General features: G+C 35.5%; 1 protein-coding gene across 1 annotated transcript in view; it reads left to right on the top strand.

Annotated features, from left to right (window-relative positions):
- The window catches only part of CCDC178 (coiled-coil domain containing 178), a 415790-nt gene that overhangs the window by 98720 nt on the left and 299482 nt on the right, over positions 1-17588 (top strand). Inside the window, exons 9-10 of the mRNA XM_061399651.1 lie at positions 2712-2854; positions 10658-10811. Coding sequence (XP_061255635.1) covers positions 2712-2854; positions 10658-10811 — 297 coding nt within the window. The remainder of the gene's footprint in view (positions 1-2711; positions 2855-10657; positions 10812-17588) is intronic.

The raw sequence follows: 17588 nt of genomic DNA on the forward strand, positions 1-17588 counted from the left end.
TGGTATCTCTGATTTTCTTGAAGAGATCTCTAGTCTTTCCCATTCTGTTGTTTTCCTCTATTTCTTTGCATTGATCGCTGAAGAAGGCTTTCTTATCTCTTCTTGCTATTCTTTGAAACTCTGCATTCTGATGTTTATATCTTTCCTTTTCTCCCTTGCTTTTCTCTTCCCTTCTTTTCACAGCTATTTGTAAGGCCTCCCCAGACAGCCATTATGTATACATGAACTTTAAACATGTCCACAGATGAATTACAGTTGAATACAAAGGTAAATTTTTTTTAATTTTATTTTATTTTTAAACTCTAAAATATTGTATTAGTTTTGCCAAATATCGAAATGAATTTGCCACAGGTATACCCACGTTCCCCATTTTTAAATCCATACTTTCCTATATACCAGAAACAAATCTGAAAAAAAAAAGTTTACTTAAAAATAGCATTCACTAGAGCATAAAATATAAAATATCTAGAATAAATGTAACAAATGACATGCACAGCCTCTATTAAGAAAACTATGAATATTTCTGAGAGAATTTGAGAAGTGCTATATTGATAAATGATGTTAATACCTTAAAAGGCTAAATTTTGTAAAATTCTCTCCAAAATGTTCTGTAAATTGAATGCAGTCACAAAATCTCAACAGGTCTCTTTGTGGAGCTTGACAAGCTAATTCTTCTTTTTTTTATTATTATTTTTTTTAAATGTTAAATTATTTAACTTTACAATATTGTATTGGTTTTGCCATATATCAAAATGAATCCGCCACAGGTATACCTGTGTTCCTCATCCTGAACCCTCCTCCCTCCTCCCTCCCCATACCATCCCTCTGGGTTGTCCCAGTGCACCAGCCCCAAGCATCCAGTATTGTGCATTGAACCTGGACTGGTGATTCATTTCATATATGATATTATACTTATTTAAATGCCATTCTCCCAATTCATCCCACCCTCTCCCTTTCCCACAGAGTCCAAAAGACTGTTCTATACATCAGTGTCTCTTTTGCTGTCTTGTATACAGGGTTATTGTTAGCATCTTTCTAAATTCCATATATATGCGTTAGTATACTGTATTGGTGTTTTTCTTTCTGGCTTACTTCACTCTGTATAATAGGCTCCAGTTTCATCCACCTCATTAGAACTGATTCAAATATATTCTTTTTAATGGCTGAGTAATACTCCATTGTGTATATGTACCACAGCTTTCTTATCCATTCATCTGCTGATGGACATCTAGGTTGCTTCCATGTCCTGGCTATTATAAACAGTGCTGCGATGAACATTGGGGTACATGTGTCTCTTTCAATTCTGGTTTCCTTAGTGTGTATGCCCAGCAGTGGGATTGCTAGATCATAAGGCAGTTCTATTTCCAGTCTTTTAAGGAATCTCCACACTGTTCTCCATAGTGGCTGTACTAGTTTGCATTCCCACCAATAGTGTAAGAGGGCTCCCTTTTCTCCACACCCTCTCCAGCATTTATTGGACAAGCTAATTCTAAAATGCATGTGATGTATGCATGCAGCAGAATATAATTCAGCCTTTAAAAAAGAAGGAAAACTGCCATATTTGACAGCATGGAGGAACCTGGAGAGCATTATTATGCTAAGTACTAAAGAGGTCACAGATGAATACTGCATGATTCCACTTGTATAAGACATCTGTAAAAGCTACCTTCATAGAAGCAGAGAGGGTGATTGGTAGGGACTTGAGGGGAGATGGAGAGCTGCTTTTCAGTGGGTGTGAAGATTTAGTCATGCAAGATGAGGAAGTGCTAGAGATCTGCTGCCATCATAATGCCTGCAGTTTACTGCGTCGTACACTTGGTTGTTGGACTCTGTGCCACCGTGGACTGTAGCCTACCAGGCTCCTCTGTATGGGATTTCCCAGGCAGGAATACTGCAGTGGGTTGCCATTTCCTTCTCCAGGGGATCTTGTACACTGAAAAATTTGTTAAAGGATAGACAATCATGTTAAATGTTCCTTTCACAATAAAACCAATACAATGAAATAAAACTGATATTAATGAAAATTGTTGCTTTATTTAGGCGCGTACTGCTTCGTGTTGATCCACCACTCGGCCCCTGGTGAAAGGACTGCTCACTACCTAGTACCTTCTTCTACTCCTCACCCTCTAGCTTTCCAACAGGACATTCTGAACGGTCGTTCCTTCCAACCACGACAGCTACAACCACTGTTTCCCTTTAGTTTGACAGAGAAGCGAGAGCTAGAGAGAGAAGGGAGGTTTATGATCTCTAATAATTAATGAAAACAATAAAAATGGAATATTTTGCATTGAAGATAATAATGGCTATTTATGAGTGAGAAGATTATAAGTGATTTTTTCATTTTTCATTTTTTCATTGGTGTTGTATGATTTTTTACAATAACGTATTTGACCAAAAAGAGCAAATAAGAAGTCCTAGTTTTTGTAGGCGAAAAGATAATGATTTTATTTTGGTCGTATTAAATGGGATAGTGAAGTTATCTTCTCCGGTAACTCTTGTACATCCCTAGTATTGATGCCTGTCAGGGTATATAAGAAATCTGAAACTCTGCTGTGCTAAACAATAGACTAAATAGGGAACAAAAATCAATATAAAGAATGTTTATAATCTACATCAGAACTACTCTAAAACCTTTCTCTGATCTTTCTGTGGTCTGATTATTTTAATTAGCCATTAAGTGCTTAGATTAGCATACATATTTTTATTTCTAGGTAATGGAAATATACAAACAAGTTCACGGAGAACTTCTAGAAGCCATAGACAATCTTGAAAAAGCCAAACTCAGAGTTAAACAAAACAGAATAGAAATGGAAAGGGATATTCGTGATGATGAAATAAGCATGGCTGCCTACAAGTAAGTATTTTCCACAAATGTTTTTTATGGCATTTAAAATGAAAATATTAATTAAAAATGTGATATATATTCCTGTATAAGAAATTCAGATAAAGAGAAAGGAAATTATCCAAATTTCCACATCTGTCTTATTACCAAGTTAATATATAAATTAAAATACATGTCTTTTACATATGTTAAACTACGTGTGTATGAATTCCTAAAGCAGTATTTTTCTCTGTCATTTTAAAGCTCTTCATACATATTGCCAAATTGCCTATGGATATGCTATAATAATATATATCCTTGCTAACAATGTAAAAGAGTTACTATTTGAAAAGTATTCCAGAATGGGATAGTATAAGAATAAATTATATAGCCTTGTGTTAATTATAAACATAGCATCTCATTAATTAACTCATATTTATTTGCTTTCTAATAGCCTGGAATATTTTAAATGAACATAGATTAATTATATTTTGTGTATTATTGACTTTTTATTACATTTCTAATGCATTTGAATTTTACGACATCCATCTAGTTCTTAGTTTGGTTTAAAATTATTTATGTTTCTGTGTGATATAAAAGTCTTTATTTATTCAAACTTACAAATCATTTAGTATAGAAAAAGTCACATTCATTATGGAGCTAGAGTCAAATAAATGTTAGTAAAATAAAGAACAAATATTTATACATTATCCTGTGATCTGGATAACATGCATTTATTAAGATGTTTATATTTTCTCATATCTGATGTCTGTTTCAATATATGCTTACTTGTGTATCTTTTGCTATTTTGTTCATTGTTTTGGGATTGTTTTCATAGATTTTTTTGTCCCTTTATTCTTACCTTGTTCTCTTATAATTGATGACTATCTTTAGTGTTATGTTTGGATTTCTTTTTGCTTTTTTATGTTTCTAACCATCATAAATTTTGGTTTGTGGTTTCCCTGGGCATTTTCTATAGCCATCTATATCTTTATACTTGACTCTTAAAAGTTGCTGATCCCTTACTTCCAAATGCTTGTAAAGAAATCTGCATATGCTCTCCCACCTCACAGTTACTGTTTTTGGTATCATATTTTCCATCTAATTATTTTGTATGTTCCTTAGCTATTGATTGTGAATGTATTTTGTTATACTGCTTTTAACATTTCTAGTAACTTGTGTGTAGATGATTTCTACCTTTACTGTATGATTGCACTTAATGGGAAATAGATGGGGAAACAGTGTCAGACTTTATTTTTGGGGGGCTCCAAAATCACTGCAGATGGTGACTGCAGCCATGAAATTAAAAGACACTTACTCCTTGGAAGAAAAGTTATGACCAACCTAGATAACATATTCAAAAGCAGAGACATTACTTTGCCAACAAAGTTTCATCTAGTCAAGGCTATGGTTTTTCCTGTGGTCATGTATGGATGTGAGAAGTGTGAATAAGGCTGAGCGCCGAAGAATTGATGCTTTTGAATTGTGGTGTTGGAGAGGACTCTTGAGAGTCCCTTGGACTGCAAGGAGATCCAACTAGTCCATTCTGAAGGAGATCATCCCTGGGATTTCTTTGGAAGGAATGATGCTAAAGCTGAAACTCCAGTACTTGGCCACCTCATGCGAAGAGTTGACTCATTGGAAAAGACTCTGATGCTGGGAGGGATTGGGGGCAGGAAGAGAAGGGGACGACAGAGGATGAGATGGCTTGATGGCATCACTGACTTGATGGATGTGAGTCTGGGTGAACTCAGGGAGTTGGTGATGGACAGGGAGGCCTGGCGTGCTGCGATTCATGGGGTCACAAAGTCGGACATGACTGAGCTACTGAACTGAACTGAATTCCCTTTTTCATTTTGTAATTTTTATGTATTTAATTGTGGCCTTTTCTTTTTTGCTTAGAAAAGTTACTTTTACATTTCTTTCAAGGCTGGTTTGTGATACTGAACTCTTTTAGGCTTGGTTTTCTATCTGTTCATCCAATCTGAATGAGAGCCTTGCTCAGTATTTTTTATTGTAGTTTTTTCTTTCATCACTTTAAATATATCATGCCACTCCTTCTGGCCTGTGAAGTTTCTATTGAAAAGTCACCTGATAGCCTTATGGGAGTTGCCTTATATGTTATTTGTTGCTTTTCCCTTGTTGCTTTTTAATATTTTCTCTATATGGGCTTCCTAGATGGCTCAGTGGTAAAGAATTCCCTTGACAATGCAGGAGGCATGGGATCGATCTCTGGGTTGTGGAGATCTCCTGGAGAAGGAAATGACAACCTACTCAAGTATTCTTGCCTGTAAAAATTCCATGGACAGAGGAGCCTGGCAAACTATAGCCCATGGGGTCATAAAAGAATCAGACATAATTTAGTGATTAAATAACAACTTGATCTTAAATTTTTACAGTTTTAATTACAGTGTGTCTCGGTGTGTTTCTTTTTGAGTTAATCCTGTTTGGTACTTTCTTTGATTCCTGGAGTTGGATGTCTGTTTCGTTTTTCATGGTTGGGAGGTTTTCAGCTATTATTTATTCAAATATGTTCTTAGCATATTTCTCTTTTCTCCTTCCAGAACACCTATAATGTGAATATTAGTGCACTTGGTATTGTTTCAGAGGTCTATAAAATTGTTCTCATTTCTTCTCATTCTTTTTTTCTTTTTTCTGTTCACCACCAGTGATTTCCACTCCTTTGTATTCTAGCTCACTGACCCACACCTCTGTATCATTTAGACATTTATTGATTCATTCTGGTATATTTTGCATTTCCATTTATGTATTTTTCATCTCAGTTTGGTTGTGCTTTAGATTTTCTCTCTTTTCAAAACTTCTAACTTCTTGCTCTGTATATCCATTCTTCTTCCAAGTTTTTTGACCATCTTTACAGTCACTACTTTTAACTCCTTCTGAGATAGATTGCCTAGCTCCACTTCACTTAGTTCTTCATTTGGGATTTTATCTTGTTCCATGTTTGGAATATATTCTTCTGTCTCCTCATTTTCCCTAAATTGCTGTTTGTTTGTTTTTCTGTGTATCTGGTAGGTTGGTTACATTTCCTGACTTTGTAGAAGTGACCTTTTGTGTATGTCTTATGCATCCCAGTAGCACACTCCCCTCTCATCACCCAAACTAAGTGCTCTAGGGGATTTCCCTATGAAGGGTGGGTCCTTCTGCTGTGGTGGGCTGCTTGTTTTGGGCACTCTGATAAGCTTTTTTGGGCCCCTCTCTGATGGGTTGGCAAGTTCTGCCTTGTGTGGAGGGTGATGACTGCTAGTTGCTGAGACTGGGTCATGAGGTCACTGACTATGGAAACTCAGGGATTCCTGGGGCTAGTGCATGTTCACTGGCGGGTAGAATCACAGTCCAAAAGTTGTTCTCTGGTTGTTGCCTGCCCACAGGTGGGTGGAGCCAGGTCTTGGGCTTAGTTCCAGCCTACCAATGGGCAGAGCTAGATTGTGGAGTCTGGTTGCAGGACCCAGGGATCACAGAGCTGGTGTTAGATCACTGGTGGAAGCAGTGGTGACTGACACAGTTGAGCATGGGGCCTAGGGTATCCTCAAGCTTGTGTTGGTCTCCTAATAGGCAGGGCCAGCGTCCAGTTGGTTCCAGGACAAGTTTTGGGCTGCTGATGGGCAGGCTAGGTCTACATGATGCTGGGTCTTGACTTGCTTGAGTCTGATGTCTACTCTGTGGTGAATGAGGCTGGTCCAGAGGCTAGAGCAGGCTCCTTGGAGGGCAGGACCAGGGCCCTGGGGATTCTGGGACTTGTGTCTGCCCACTAGTGTTAGAGTTGGGTCCTAGGCCTTCTGGAAGGCAGAGCCATTTCCAGAGGTGGCTGAGGGCTCAGGGGTCTTAGGCGGCTATCTCCTGATGGATGAAACTGTGTCCCTGCCCAGTTAGATGATTGTCCTGAACTGTCTCAGGATTCCACAATGGTAGTTGCTAGTACCAGTGTCCACATGGTAGATGGAGCTCTCCAAATTGCTGCCATCCCTGTCTTTGCTCCTAGGGTGGGCTGCAGTTGCCTCCTGCTCCTCTGTGAGTCTCTCTAAGATTAGCATGTAGGTCTGGCCTAGGATCCTTTCAAATTACTGTTTATGCCCTGGATCCCACAGTGTGTGAGGTTTTGTGTGTGCCATTTAAGAGTGAAATCTGCATTTCTCTCAATTCTCTGGGACTCCCAAAGGTCAGCCCCCTCAGCCTTCCAAGCCAAATGCTCTGGGAAGTTCGTCTTCCTGGTGCAGGACTCCCAGGCTGAGGAGGTTGATGGGGTGCTCAGACCTGTTATTCTTTTAGGAGAATCTCTGAAATGTAATTATGCTCCAGTTTGTGGGACAGCCTCCCAGGAGTATGATAATTGACTCTATCACTAATCTGCTCCTTCTACTCATCTCAGTGTGATTCCTTCTTTATGTCTCAAGTTGTAGAAGAAACTTTTTGGTAGGTCGGTCTTTTGCACTGATGGTCATTCTGTAGATAGCTGTGATTTCGGTATGCTCACAAGAGGAGGTAACTCAGGGTCTTTCTACTCCATCATCTTGTCCTCTCTCAAAACATATTATATAATGAATGCAATCATTTTCATAACTCACCTGATTTGTTATATTTGCACTGTCATTCAGTTACATATGTTTTCCAATTTTCTGCTGATCTAGGAAAGCCTTGTGCTGTGCTAAGTTGCTTCAGTCATGTCCAACTCTGTGCAACCCTATGGACTGCAGCCCACCAGGCTTCTGTGTCCATGGGATTCTGAAGGCAAGAGTACTGGTGTGGGTTGCCATGCCCTTCTCCAGGGGATCTTCCCCTCCTAGAGATGTTTTCTGATTTGCCACCAATATAGTAAAGCCTCAGCTGAGACAACTGGGGAGATTTGACTCTACCCTGTTTCTCCAGTCTGTTAGAAATATTCTCAGGATAATGGGAGAGGAGTAAGAGCAAGCAAGCACACTCAGACATGAACTTTGTAAGTCTCCGATTGCATCCTTTTTTGGTAACATTCAAATCACTACAGCAAGTCAAATGACTAAGGTCAAAGTCAGTTAGACAAACCTACAAAGTTATATGGCCAGGAAGTGGAGGCAGGAACTTCATTTGAGACTGTAATGCTCTCAATTTTCTATACTCTTTTTCTTAATTTACATATCTTGAAGCTGTTGATTATGTTTCTGTATCTCTCTCTTATTTTAATCATTTATCTATTTCTGTCTCTGTACATATACACTATACGTATAGTCAACATTTCATTAATCTGTTTGGCACAAACAGATGTTAGTGCATATTAATTACAAATGAAACATTCTACATCTTGTAACATTTTCTAAAATTTTTGCTTCTCAGTTTTGGATATAAAAATTAGCTGGTGATGTTTATAGATAATATTTAAATAGGACCCAAAGGCATATTTTTATTAATTCCTTTACTTAATATTATTTATTGCACCATATAACTTACTTGTTAATTTTCTTCTCATTTAATCATATTTTCTAAAAATTCTGTTATAAGCATTAGTGAGTCGTAAATGATTTACTAAGTAAAATGTTAAAGATATGTTTAATTTCCCTTCACTATTTTTTTAGTTTGTTGAGAATGAGTAGACATATAGAAACACAATTATATGTGCTATCAAATGCATAGATTTATGATTTTTATCTACATGTATATGTATATTCATTTATGTCACCATGCCTCAGGTTAAGATATAAAAAGTTTCCAGCATATAGAATTTTTTTTTTAATTTTCCTTCTCAGTTCATACTTTTCCCTGAAAGAGGTAAGTACCATTCTGACTTCTATCACCATGGTTAGTTTGGTCTGTTCTTGAATTCTGTATAAATGAAAAAAAGCATATATTCTTTTGTGTCTTGATTGCTCTATTTTATAGTAATTCTTTAAAGGTAAAATGATTCTTCCCATTTTATTCTTCTAAATTTATTTCTGATTTAGCAAATATGAGAATAATGAAATCTGAAGTATCAGTGGGGGCAACTTTTGCACTGAAAAATTCTTGAAAGGCTGAGGAGTCGATCACATTAGTTTTTAAGTAATAGAGATAACTAAGATAATATACTTAGTTCCTGCATTTCACGGGGCAGGGTGACTGCTCATTTCTTGCTCAGTCAAAATCTATAGTTTATTATCTGCACTGGGAAATGGATAATATTGAGAGAAGAAAAATTAACTTCAAATGAAGCAAATTGAACCACACATGTATGTTTTAAATGCTGAGACTCCTAACCACTCATTATTGATCTGGAAGATCAATAGAATTCTGATAGGAAACTTGTACTCTCCAGGTTTGAAAGGGTAAAGAAGAATCTTCTTGCTCATTTGTTTGTTGCTTTAATTTTGATTTCTGTTGTAAGATTATATCTTTCAGTTTAATTTGACTCTACTCCTAAAATTAGAGTTAGTGCATGAGAGGCTGGGCCAATTCAATAAGCACACCATATATTTATTCGTCACTAGCATTTATTCTCTTGTGAATTCTTGTTTATCTTATCTGCTCGTTTGTCTATTGGGTAATTTTTCCATTCCATTTTGCATTATAGAATTTTATCAAATGCAAATGATTTACTCTTTAATCTCTTATATGGGTTTCAGGTAAATCTACCACTCTATTATTTTGCTTATAGTTTCTTAAAAAAGTTAGGCTTACCTGTATAACTTGCTAATATTTTCTGCAAATGATATTTTTGTCATTTTCTCACCATATTTTTTCATGCATTTCATATTTTCTCATGCATTATTTTTTCATGCATTCACCGTATTAATTTCATGCACTATAAGACCATACTTTAAAGTGACTTTTATACTTGGAACTTGTTTTCTTCCTACCAGATAAGATAAAGGATTATGTAGTTTTACAGATCAACACTGGTCTTTTTTGTGAAACGTCGCCTAGGAACAAAAATCTCCTCAGCAATTACTTTTCCTTAAGTAAGCCCCTTGTTTTCCTGAACTGCAGTTTACTCCTTTTTGCTACTGTGACTGTCAGGGAGACAAGACAGTAAACAGAGGTTTATATAATTTTTTAATTTTTTAAAGATTTTTTTAATGTGTACCATTTTCCCCCATACTTATTTATTTTGAATTGAAGGAAAATTGCTTCATAATACTGTGTTGGCCTCTGTCACACATCAGCATGAGTCAACCACAGGTATCCATATGTCCCTCCCTCTTTACCTCCCTCCCACCTCCCACCCCTTCCCACCACTCTTGATACGGACTATTTTAAAAGTTTTACTGAATTTGATACAATATTGTTCCTGTTTTATGGTTTTGTTCTTTGGCTGTGAGGCATGTAGGATATTAGCTCCCTGACCAGGGATCAAACCCGCACCCTATTGCACTGGAAGAAGAAGTCTTAACCACTGGACTGTCTAGGAAGTCCCAGAGCTTTAATAATGTATGGTCTGTCCACTTTTACAGCTTCTTCTCTTCTCTTCTTTTTTTCTGCTTTTTAATTTTTATTTTATTTTTTTAACTTTACAATTTTTCTGCTTTTTTAAAATTGCCTTTCCATCCCCGTACTATCCAGGCTCTGAATCAAAGGTGCTTCCTAGGTCTCTCACTTGAAATCAAATCAACTGGTAGCTTATTTTAAAAATTTACAAATCATTCACTTTTTTTTCAGGTCTTTCCATCAGAAACATAAATTTTTTTTTCCTCCCTATTTACTTCTTTATATCTAAGTGGTACTTTTCAGGAGCTCTTTTGGGTTGAAAAGCCTTTAGGAATAGATAAATTCCATTGATCTGTATTGTTAAGTCAGGAACAAATTCAAATATAATTTAAAATATAGTTTCCCCTTCAATGTGGATAAAGTCAACTGTGTTTTTTCTCTTAGGAAAGAGATAGATAAACTTAGCAATCTGTTCAATTTCTACTGTACATCAATACAAGATATTAATATTAATATTGAGGAGAATGAAGAGGCAGTGACCGAAGTATTGAGAGAAACAAAGTCATCAAAAAATGAATTAACTGCTTTAGAAAAAACTGTAAGTTTTCATAATTAACATTTAAAAAAATACTGACATTAGCTTTGTACTATGGCTACTTGAACTTATAATTTAGAGTATTTATTTATATATTAATATTGAACCACCTATGTCACTAAGGGGCTTCCTTATTGTTCTTTGTGTATCTCTCTTTCTATTCTCTTTTTGTTTCCTCTAATTAACATCTTTATCTCAATACTTAATGTTTACATTAATAAACTTGTATAATGAGTTTTGATTATCTATTATGATGAATCCCCTAATCTTATATTTCCTTTTGAGTTTTAGGTTATTTTTTTTTATTAGAGTTATAATTGGAATCACATTCACTTATGGATTATATGATGGGGATATGAAATCTGTATGATGGGATCCTTAAACATAAACATGATCTATCTCTCCATTTATTTGGGTAGTTTTACTAAACTGGACCTTAACCAATTTCTTGGAACTTTGTCAAAGGCAAACTCTGTCTGTGATCATTCTTAGACAAATTAAACCTTCTGTCTCCACTAAATATTAAGTTGATTTTTAATGTAAATACTTTTTTAAAATACAGGTAGTACAGGCAGTATGTATTATTTATATTTCCTTAAGACTGATTTGTTTAATACTATATAGGTAACTTGCATAAATTTTTCGTTTTGGAAAAATGTTTTCTCTGATAGTAGAGTGCAATTCTAAATAGGTTTATTTTGTAAATTGTGATAGTTGTGTTATTTAACTGTTTTATATCTCTGATTTATTTTTTGACTAATGTATCAATTGTTGTGAAAGCTATATTAAAATATATCTCAGTATGATAGTGTATTTCTTTATTATTTCTTAATTATTTTGCCTTATATAATTTGAAACCATATATTTAGATGAAACTCACTTTAGAATGTTTAAAGTTGATTTTTTTCTTAAGATATATTTTATTTACATGTTTTCGGGCTACTAATTGCTAGAATTTTTGGAACACATATTGCATTTACTGGATGTGAAGCATAATCAATATCATTAGATTCTTAATGAACAGTTTAAGGGCCATATGATCTTTTACTGACATATATTCTATTTTTCATGTTATGTCCATATTATTTAATAATTGGAAGGAATGATGCTAAAGCTGAAACTCCAGTACTTTGGCCACCTCATGCGAAGAGTTGACTCATTGGAAAAGACTCTGATGCTGGGAGGGATTGGGGGCAGGAGGAGAAGGGGACAACAGAGGATGAGATGGCTGGATGGCATCACAGACTTGATGGATGTGAGTCTGAGTGAACTCTGGGAGTTGGTGATGGACAGGGAGGCCTGGCGTGCTGTGATTCATGGGGTCACAAAGAGTTGGACACAACTGAACGACTGAACTGAACTGAACTGATGTTAGGATAATTTCTCATTAATTTAAACAATAAATGGTTGATAATATTCCAAGTTTAACACACAGCTCTTTCTGTTTATCAGACATCTCTGATTTGGCACTGTTTTGTTTCTTGTTACTAAAGTATATCTTCTATAAGCTTCTTTAGTGAGTCAGAGTTGAAATTCTCAGAATTTTCTTTCTCTGAAAAGTTCGTATTTTGTTCTTATTTATGCAGTGTACAGAATATGCACCTGAATTAAGATTGGAGTGATTTACACCACTGCATAGGCAATGTAGAATAATCCAGAAATAAGCAAGCCTGAAAACACTGAAACACACTGGACTGAAGTGTCAGAAGGGATGAGATGGGATAAGGGAGTTGGAAGAAACTGATCTAAAATAGGTAGATTTAGATCCACTCTGTGAACTCGTGGGCTGCAGCACACTAGGCTTCCCTGTCCTTCACTATCTCCCAAGTTTGCTCAAACTCACATCCATTGAGTTGGTGATGCCATCAACCAACCTCATTCTCTGTTGCCCCATTTTCATCCTGCCCTCAATCTTTCCCAGTATCAGGGTCTTTTCCAGTGAGTCAGCTCTTCCCATTAGGTGGCCAAAGTATTGGAGATTCAGCATCAATCCTTCCATGGAATTTTCCAGGGAATTCCCAATATTCCAGGGAATATTCAGGATTGATTTCCTTTAGGATTGACTGGGGAGAAGGCAATGGCAACCCATTCCAGTACTCTTGCCTGGCAAATCCCATGGAAGGAGGAGCCTCATAGGCTGCAGTCCATGGGGTCGCTAGGAGTCAGACATGACTGAGCGACTTCACTTTCACTTGTCACTTTCATGCATTGGAGAAGGAAATGGCAACCCACTCCAGTGTTCTTGCCTGGAGAATCCCAGGGATGGGGGAGCCTGGTGGGCTGCCGTCTCTGGGGTCGCACAGAGTTGGACACGACTGAAGCGACTTAGCAGCAGCAGCAGCAGCAGGATTGACTGGTTTGATCTCCTTGCTGTCCAAGGGGCTCTCAAGAGTCTTCTCCAGTACCCTAGTTTGAACGCATCAATTATTCAGTGCTCAGCCTTCTTTATGGTCCAACTCTCATATCCATGCATGATTACTGCAAAAATCATGGCTTTGACTATATGGATCTTTGTTGACAAAGTGATATCATGGGATTTTTAATACACTGTCTTGGTTTGTCATAGTTTTTCTTCCAAGGAGCAAGCATCTTTTAATTTCATGACTGCAGTTACTGTCCACAGTGATTTTGGAGCCAAGAAAATGAAATCTGTCACTGTTTCTACTTTTTACCCATCTATTTGCCAAGGGGCTCTCAAGAGTCTTCTCCAACACCACAGTTCAAAAGCATCAATTCTTCACTGCTCAGCTTTCTTTATAGTTCAGCTCTCACATCCATACATGACTGCTGGAAAAACCATAGCCTTGACTAGACAGAGCTTTGTTGACAAAGTAATGTCTCTGCTTTTTAATATATTGTCTAGGTTGGTTGTAGCTTTTCTTTCAAGGAGCAAGCATCTTTTAATTTCATGGCTGCAGTCACCATCTGCAGTGATTTTGGAGCCCAAGAGAATAAAGTCTGTCACTGTTTCCATTGTTTCCCCATCTACTTGCCACGAAGTGATGGGACCGGATGCCATGATCTTAGTTTTTTGAATGCTGAGTTTTAAGCCAAATTTTTCAGTCTCCTTTTCACCTTCATCAAGAGGCTCTTTAGTTTCTCTTCACTTTCTGCCACTAGGGTGGCGACATCTGCATATCTGAGGTTATCGATGTTTCTTCTGGCAATCTTGGTTCCTAACTGAGATTCATCCAGCCCTCCATTTCACATGATGTACTCTGCATATAAGTTAAGTAAGCAGAGTGATAATATACAGCCTTGACATATTCCTTCCCGATTTTGAACCAGTTCGTTGTTCATATCCAGTTCTAACTTTACTTCTTGACCTGCATACAGATTTCTAAGGAGGCAGGTGAAGTGTCAATGTTTAACTCTTCTCATCCTTTCAATCCTACTGCTGTCTGACTGAATCCTCTCATTTTAAACTTCAATATGAAAGGAGACAAATGCTTGGAAATCGAGGGAAAATCACTTTAACTTGTGAGTCTAGATAACACTTGATGAGGTGGAATGTAGTAGAGTGCAGACATTGAAATAAAGTATAGTGTTGTCAAATAGTTATGAGCTCAGTTTTCTAATCGGAGAAGGCAATGGCACCCCACTCCAGTACTCTTGCCTGGAAAATCCCATGGATGGAGGAGCCTGGCAGGCTGTGTAGTTCATGGAGTCGCTAAGAGTCAGACACGACTGAGCGACTTCCTTTTCACTTTTCACTTTCATGCACTGGAGAAGGCAATGGCACCCCACTCCAGTACTCTTGCCTGGAGAATCCCAGGGATGGGGGAGCCTGGTGGGCTGCCATCTACGGGGTCGCACAGAGTCGGACACGACTGAAGCGACTTAGCAGCAGCAGCAGCAGTCTTCTAATCATGTTGAAATTTATCATTTATAAAAATGTCACTGTTAATAAAATATTGTCAAAGGGCAAATTTATTCACTAAACCTCAAATAACCTTTTTTTTTTTTTTGATCATTTCTAAAAAGGGCATGTCTGGTCCTTCATAACATACCATTATTTTGATGAGATATTATGAATGTATTTACAAGGTTAGTAATGTTTTTCAATTATAGAAATCATTTGTGAACTATCGTATTTTATAGAGATGATGAGAGCATGATGAAGTTTAGATATATTTTTTCTGTGTTTTGCTCATTATAAAAAACCTTTGAGCTGTATTTTCAAAGTGGGCATATTAAACACTCAATTAAAAGCAATGTTGTGCATCATTTCCAGGCATTGTTTTTTGGTATGCAATCGGCACTTTTAGTTCTGGAGGAAAATAAAAGATTTTTGCTGCCTAATTGCACATACAACCTAACTGATCTTTTAAAATTTCAGGGCATATCATGCTTTCAATTTAGAATCTTTGCTTCATTAATGTACACTTTTCTGTATTTGTATTGTCACTGTATCTAGGAAAACAAATTTTTTCCTTCTCATTTCTGCAAACAATAGCTCCTATAAAGTAGAAAACATTTAAAAATTGGTTAAGTACTTTTAAAAAGTTGTCAAGATCAAATTCGTCTTAAATGTAAAAATAAAGCTGCTTTTCTATGATTTTTCCCAATGTTTTCTTTGAAGTCTAATTCTTCCATAGCTCAGGAATTTTTAAAAATATCATTATCTGCAATTCTTTGTTTCTTATAGTATTAAAGAAACAGCCACCTACAGTTCATTTTATCCAGTCACTTGATAAAGTAATACAAAAATAACTTTCAAAGATACAGAAATTCTTTGTGATTTTCATATTTTATTGAACAATTATAGGTGTACAAAAATTTAATCTCTAGTATACTTTACAGATAAAGGTTGTAAATAAGTGAATTACTTTTGTATATATGTGATATTTTTATATTTTTGGATATTGTCTTTTTAGTAGAAATTTAATATTTATTGATAAATTATTGATCTAGGGTACTATAAGTGTAAATCCAAATACCAAAAAATACCTATTACAGTATACCTTTTGATTAACATTTTATCTCAAAATCTTTCAAATTAAATAATTTTGTATTAAAAACAAGCCAGCAATTGCTATTGATGCTATTAATTTACTAAATAGGAAACCAGTCTAAAAAAGCTCAGTGGGATTTCCGTGACGGTCCAGGGGTGCGGGCCCTGCTTCCACTGCGGGGACGCGGGTTCTATCCCTAGAAAGTGAACCAAAATTCCTCATTTCGTGTGGTAGGGCCAAAACATAAAAAGTAAAAAATGGTTTTTAAAAAAGAGCTTTAAGAAGAAAAGCTGAGTGATTTTTCTCCAACAAAGTTGTGTTACAGTGAAACTGCAATACAATTTTTATTATTGTTTTATTCTATAGTTTTTATGAATTATATGGGTAAAATGTGATAATGTGTAAAATTACAGATTGCTAGTTTTTTAGCCATAAGGTTTTAATCTCTTTTTATTTTATTGTGTGGCATATGTGTAAAATATTAAGTAACAACATCTATGAATTTGGCTTTATTTCAATTTTTATTTTAGAGGAATGGTTCATGTTATCTAAATATTGATTTCAAACATATGCTTGCTATCATTTTAAAGATTTTAAAAGTATTCTTAGGTTATGAAATCTATCAGGAATAGATGATTACTTACACAGAATACTTTGTAAGCATCTGTGAAGATGATTTTAAATGGTTTCTCATTTGACCTATTGAAACAATGTATTATATTAAAATTAAACCATTTTAAAATTCCTGGGGTGAACTCTGCTTGGTTATGGTTTATTGTTCTTTTAATTTACTGCTGAGTTTGATTTGTAATTATTTTATTTAGGATTTTATATCCATATTCATAAATCAGTCTGTATTTCAGTGTTCTTAATTTGTGCTGTATTTGACAGATTTTCTTATCAGGATTATACTGGCTTTATAAATGAATTGTGAAGCTTTTCTTCCTTTCTTATTACCTGGAGAATTAATATAGATTTAAGTAAACTTTTTCTTAAAACTTTAATAGGACATCTTGGTGAAAAATGATCATTGTTTTTATTTTTTTCAATTGTTTGAATTATTGCTTTATTTTTATGGACAGTTGTTTTACTTTGTCATGATTAGTTTTTATTAGGATATATATTTCTCCTTGATATCTCTATAATTTTTGATGGACCTAGAAATAATCAAAGTGGATTAAAATTTTCAAATCTAATATAACATTATATAAAATGTTCTTTTATACTCATCTCTTATTTTTAATTATATGTGTATTTTTCACTTTCTAAATGAAATTGTTCAAATTTTTAAAAATTGAATTAAAAAGTAGAGATGACTCTTGGATTAGCAATTCTACAGTCTTCCAGCTTCTGAAATAGTAATGTATGTTTCTGTAGTTATAATTTTCTTTTTATTTCTTTAGGTTTATTCTCTTTATTTTTACTTTCCACCTCCCTATTTTGAATGCTTCATGTTTTATTTTTGAATCTTACCCTAAGCTACATTGCATTTCTTGTACTTTGCAAGAAAAGCCCTTGAAAGGATTTTCTGTGTTCATTGTTTCTATTTCTCTCCTTACATTCCCACTTTAGATGATTCCCAGTCAGGCTTTCACCATTACACTACACTGTAATTGCTGCTAATGGATCCTATTTCCTTCTTTACGATCCTCATAAAATCTGGTGGAATTCATTACACAAACTATTATCTTAAATTATTTTATACACTTTTTAAATGGCACGAATACTTAATGTTTATCCCTTAAAGTTTAGAATACACTCATGTGAGGAGCAGAAATTACTGATCTATGATCTCACTATTTAAATGTAGTCACTGTTAACATTT

The sequence above is a fragment of the Bos javanicus genome, chromosome 24, assembly GCF_032452875.1.
Source record: "Bos javanicus breed banteng chromosome 24, ARS-OSU_banteng_1.0, whole genome shotgun sequence".
Lineage (NCBI taxonomy): Eukaryota > Metazoa > Chordata > Mammalia > Artiodactyla > Bovidae > Bos > Bos javanicus.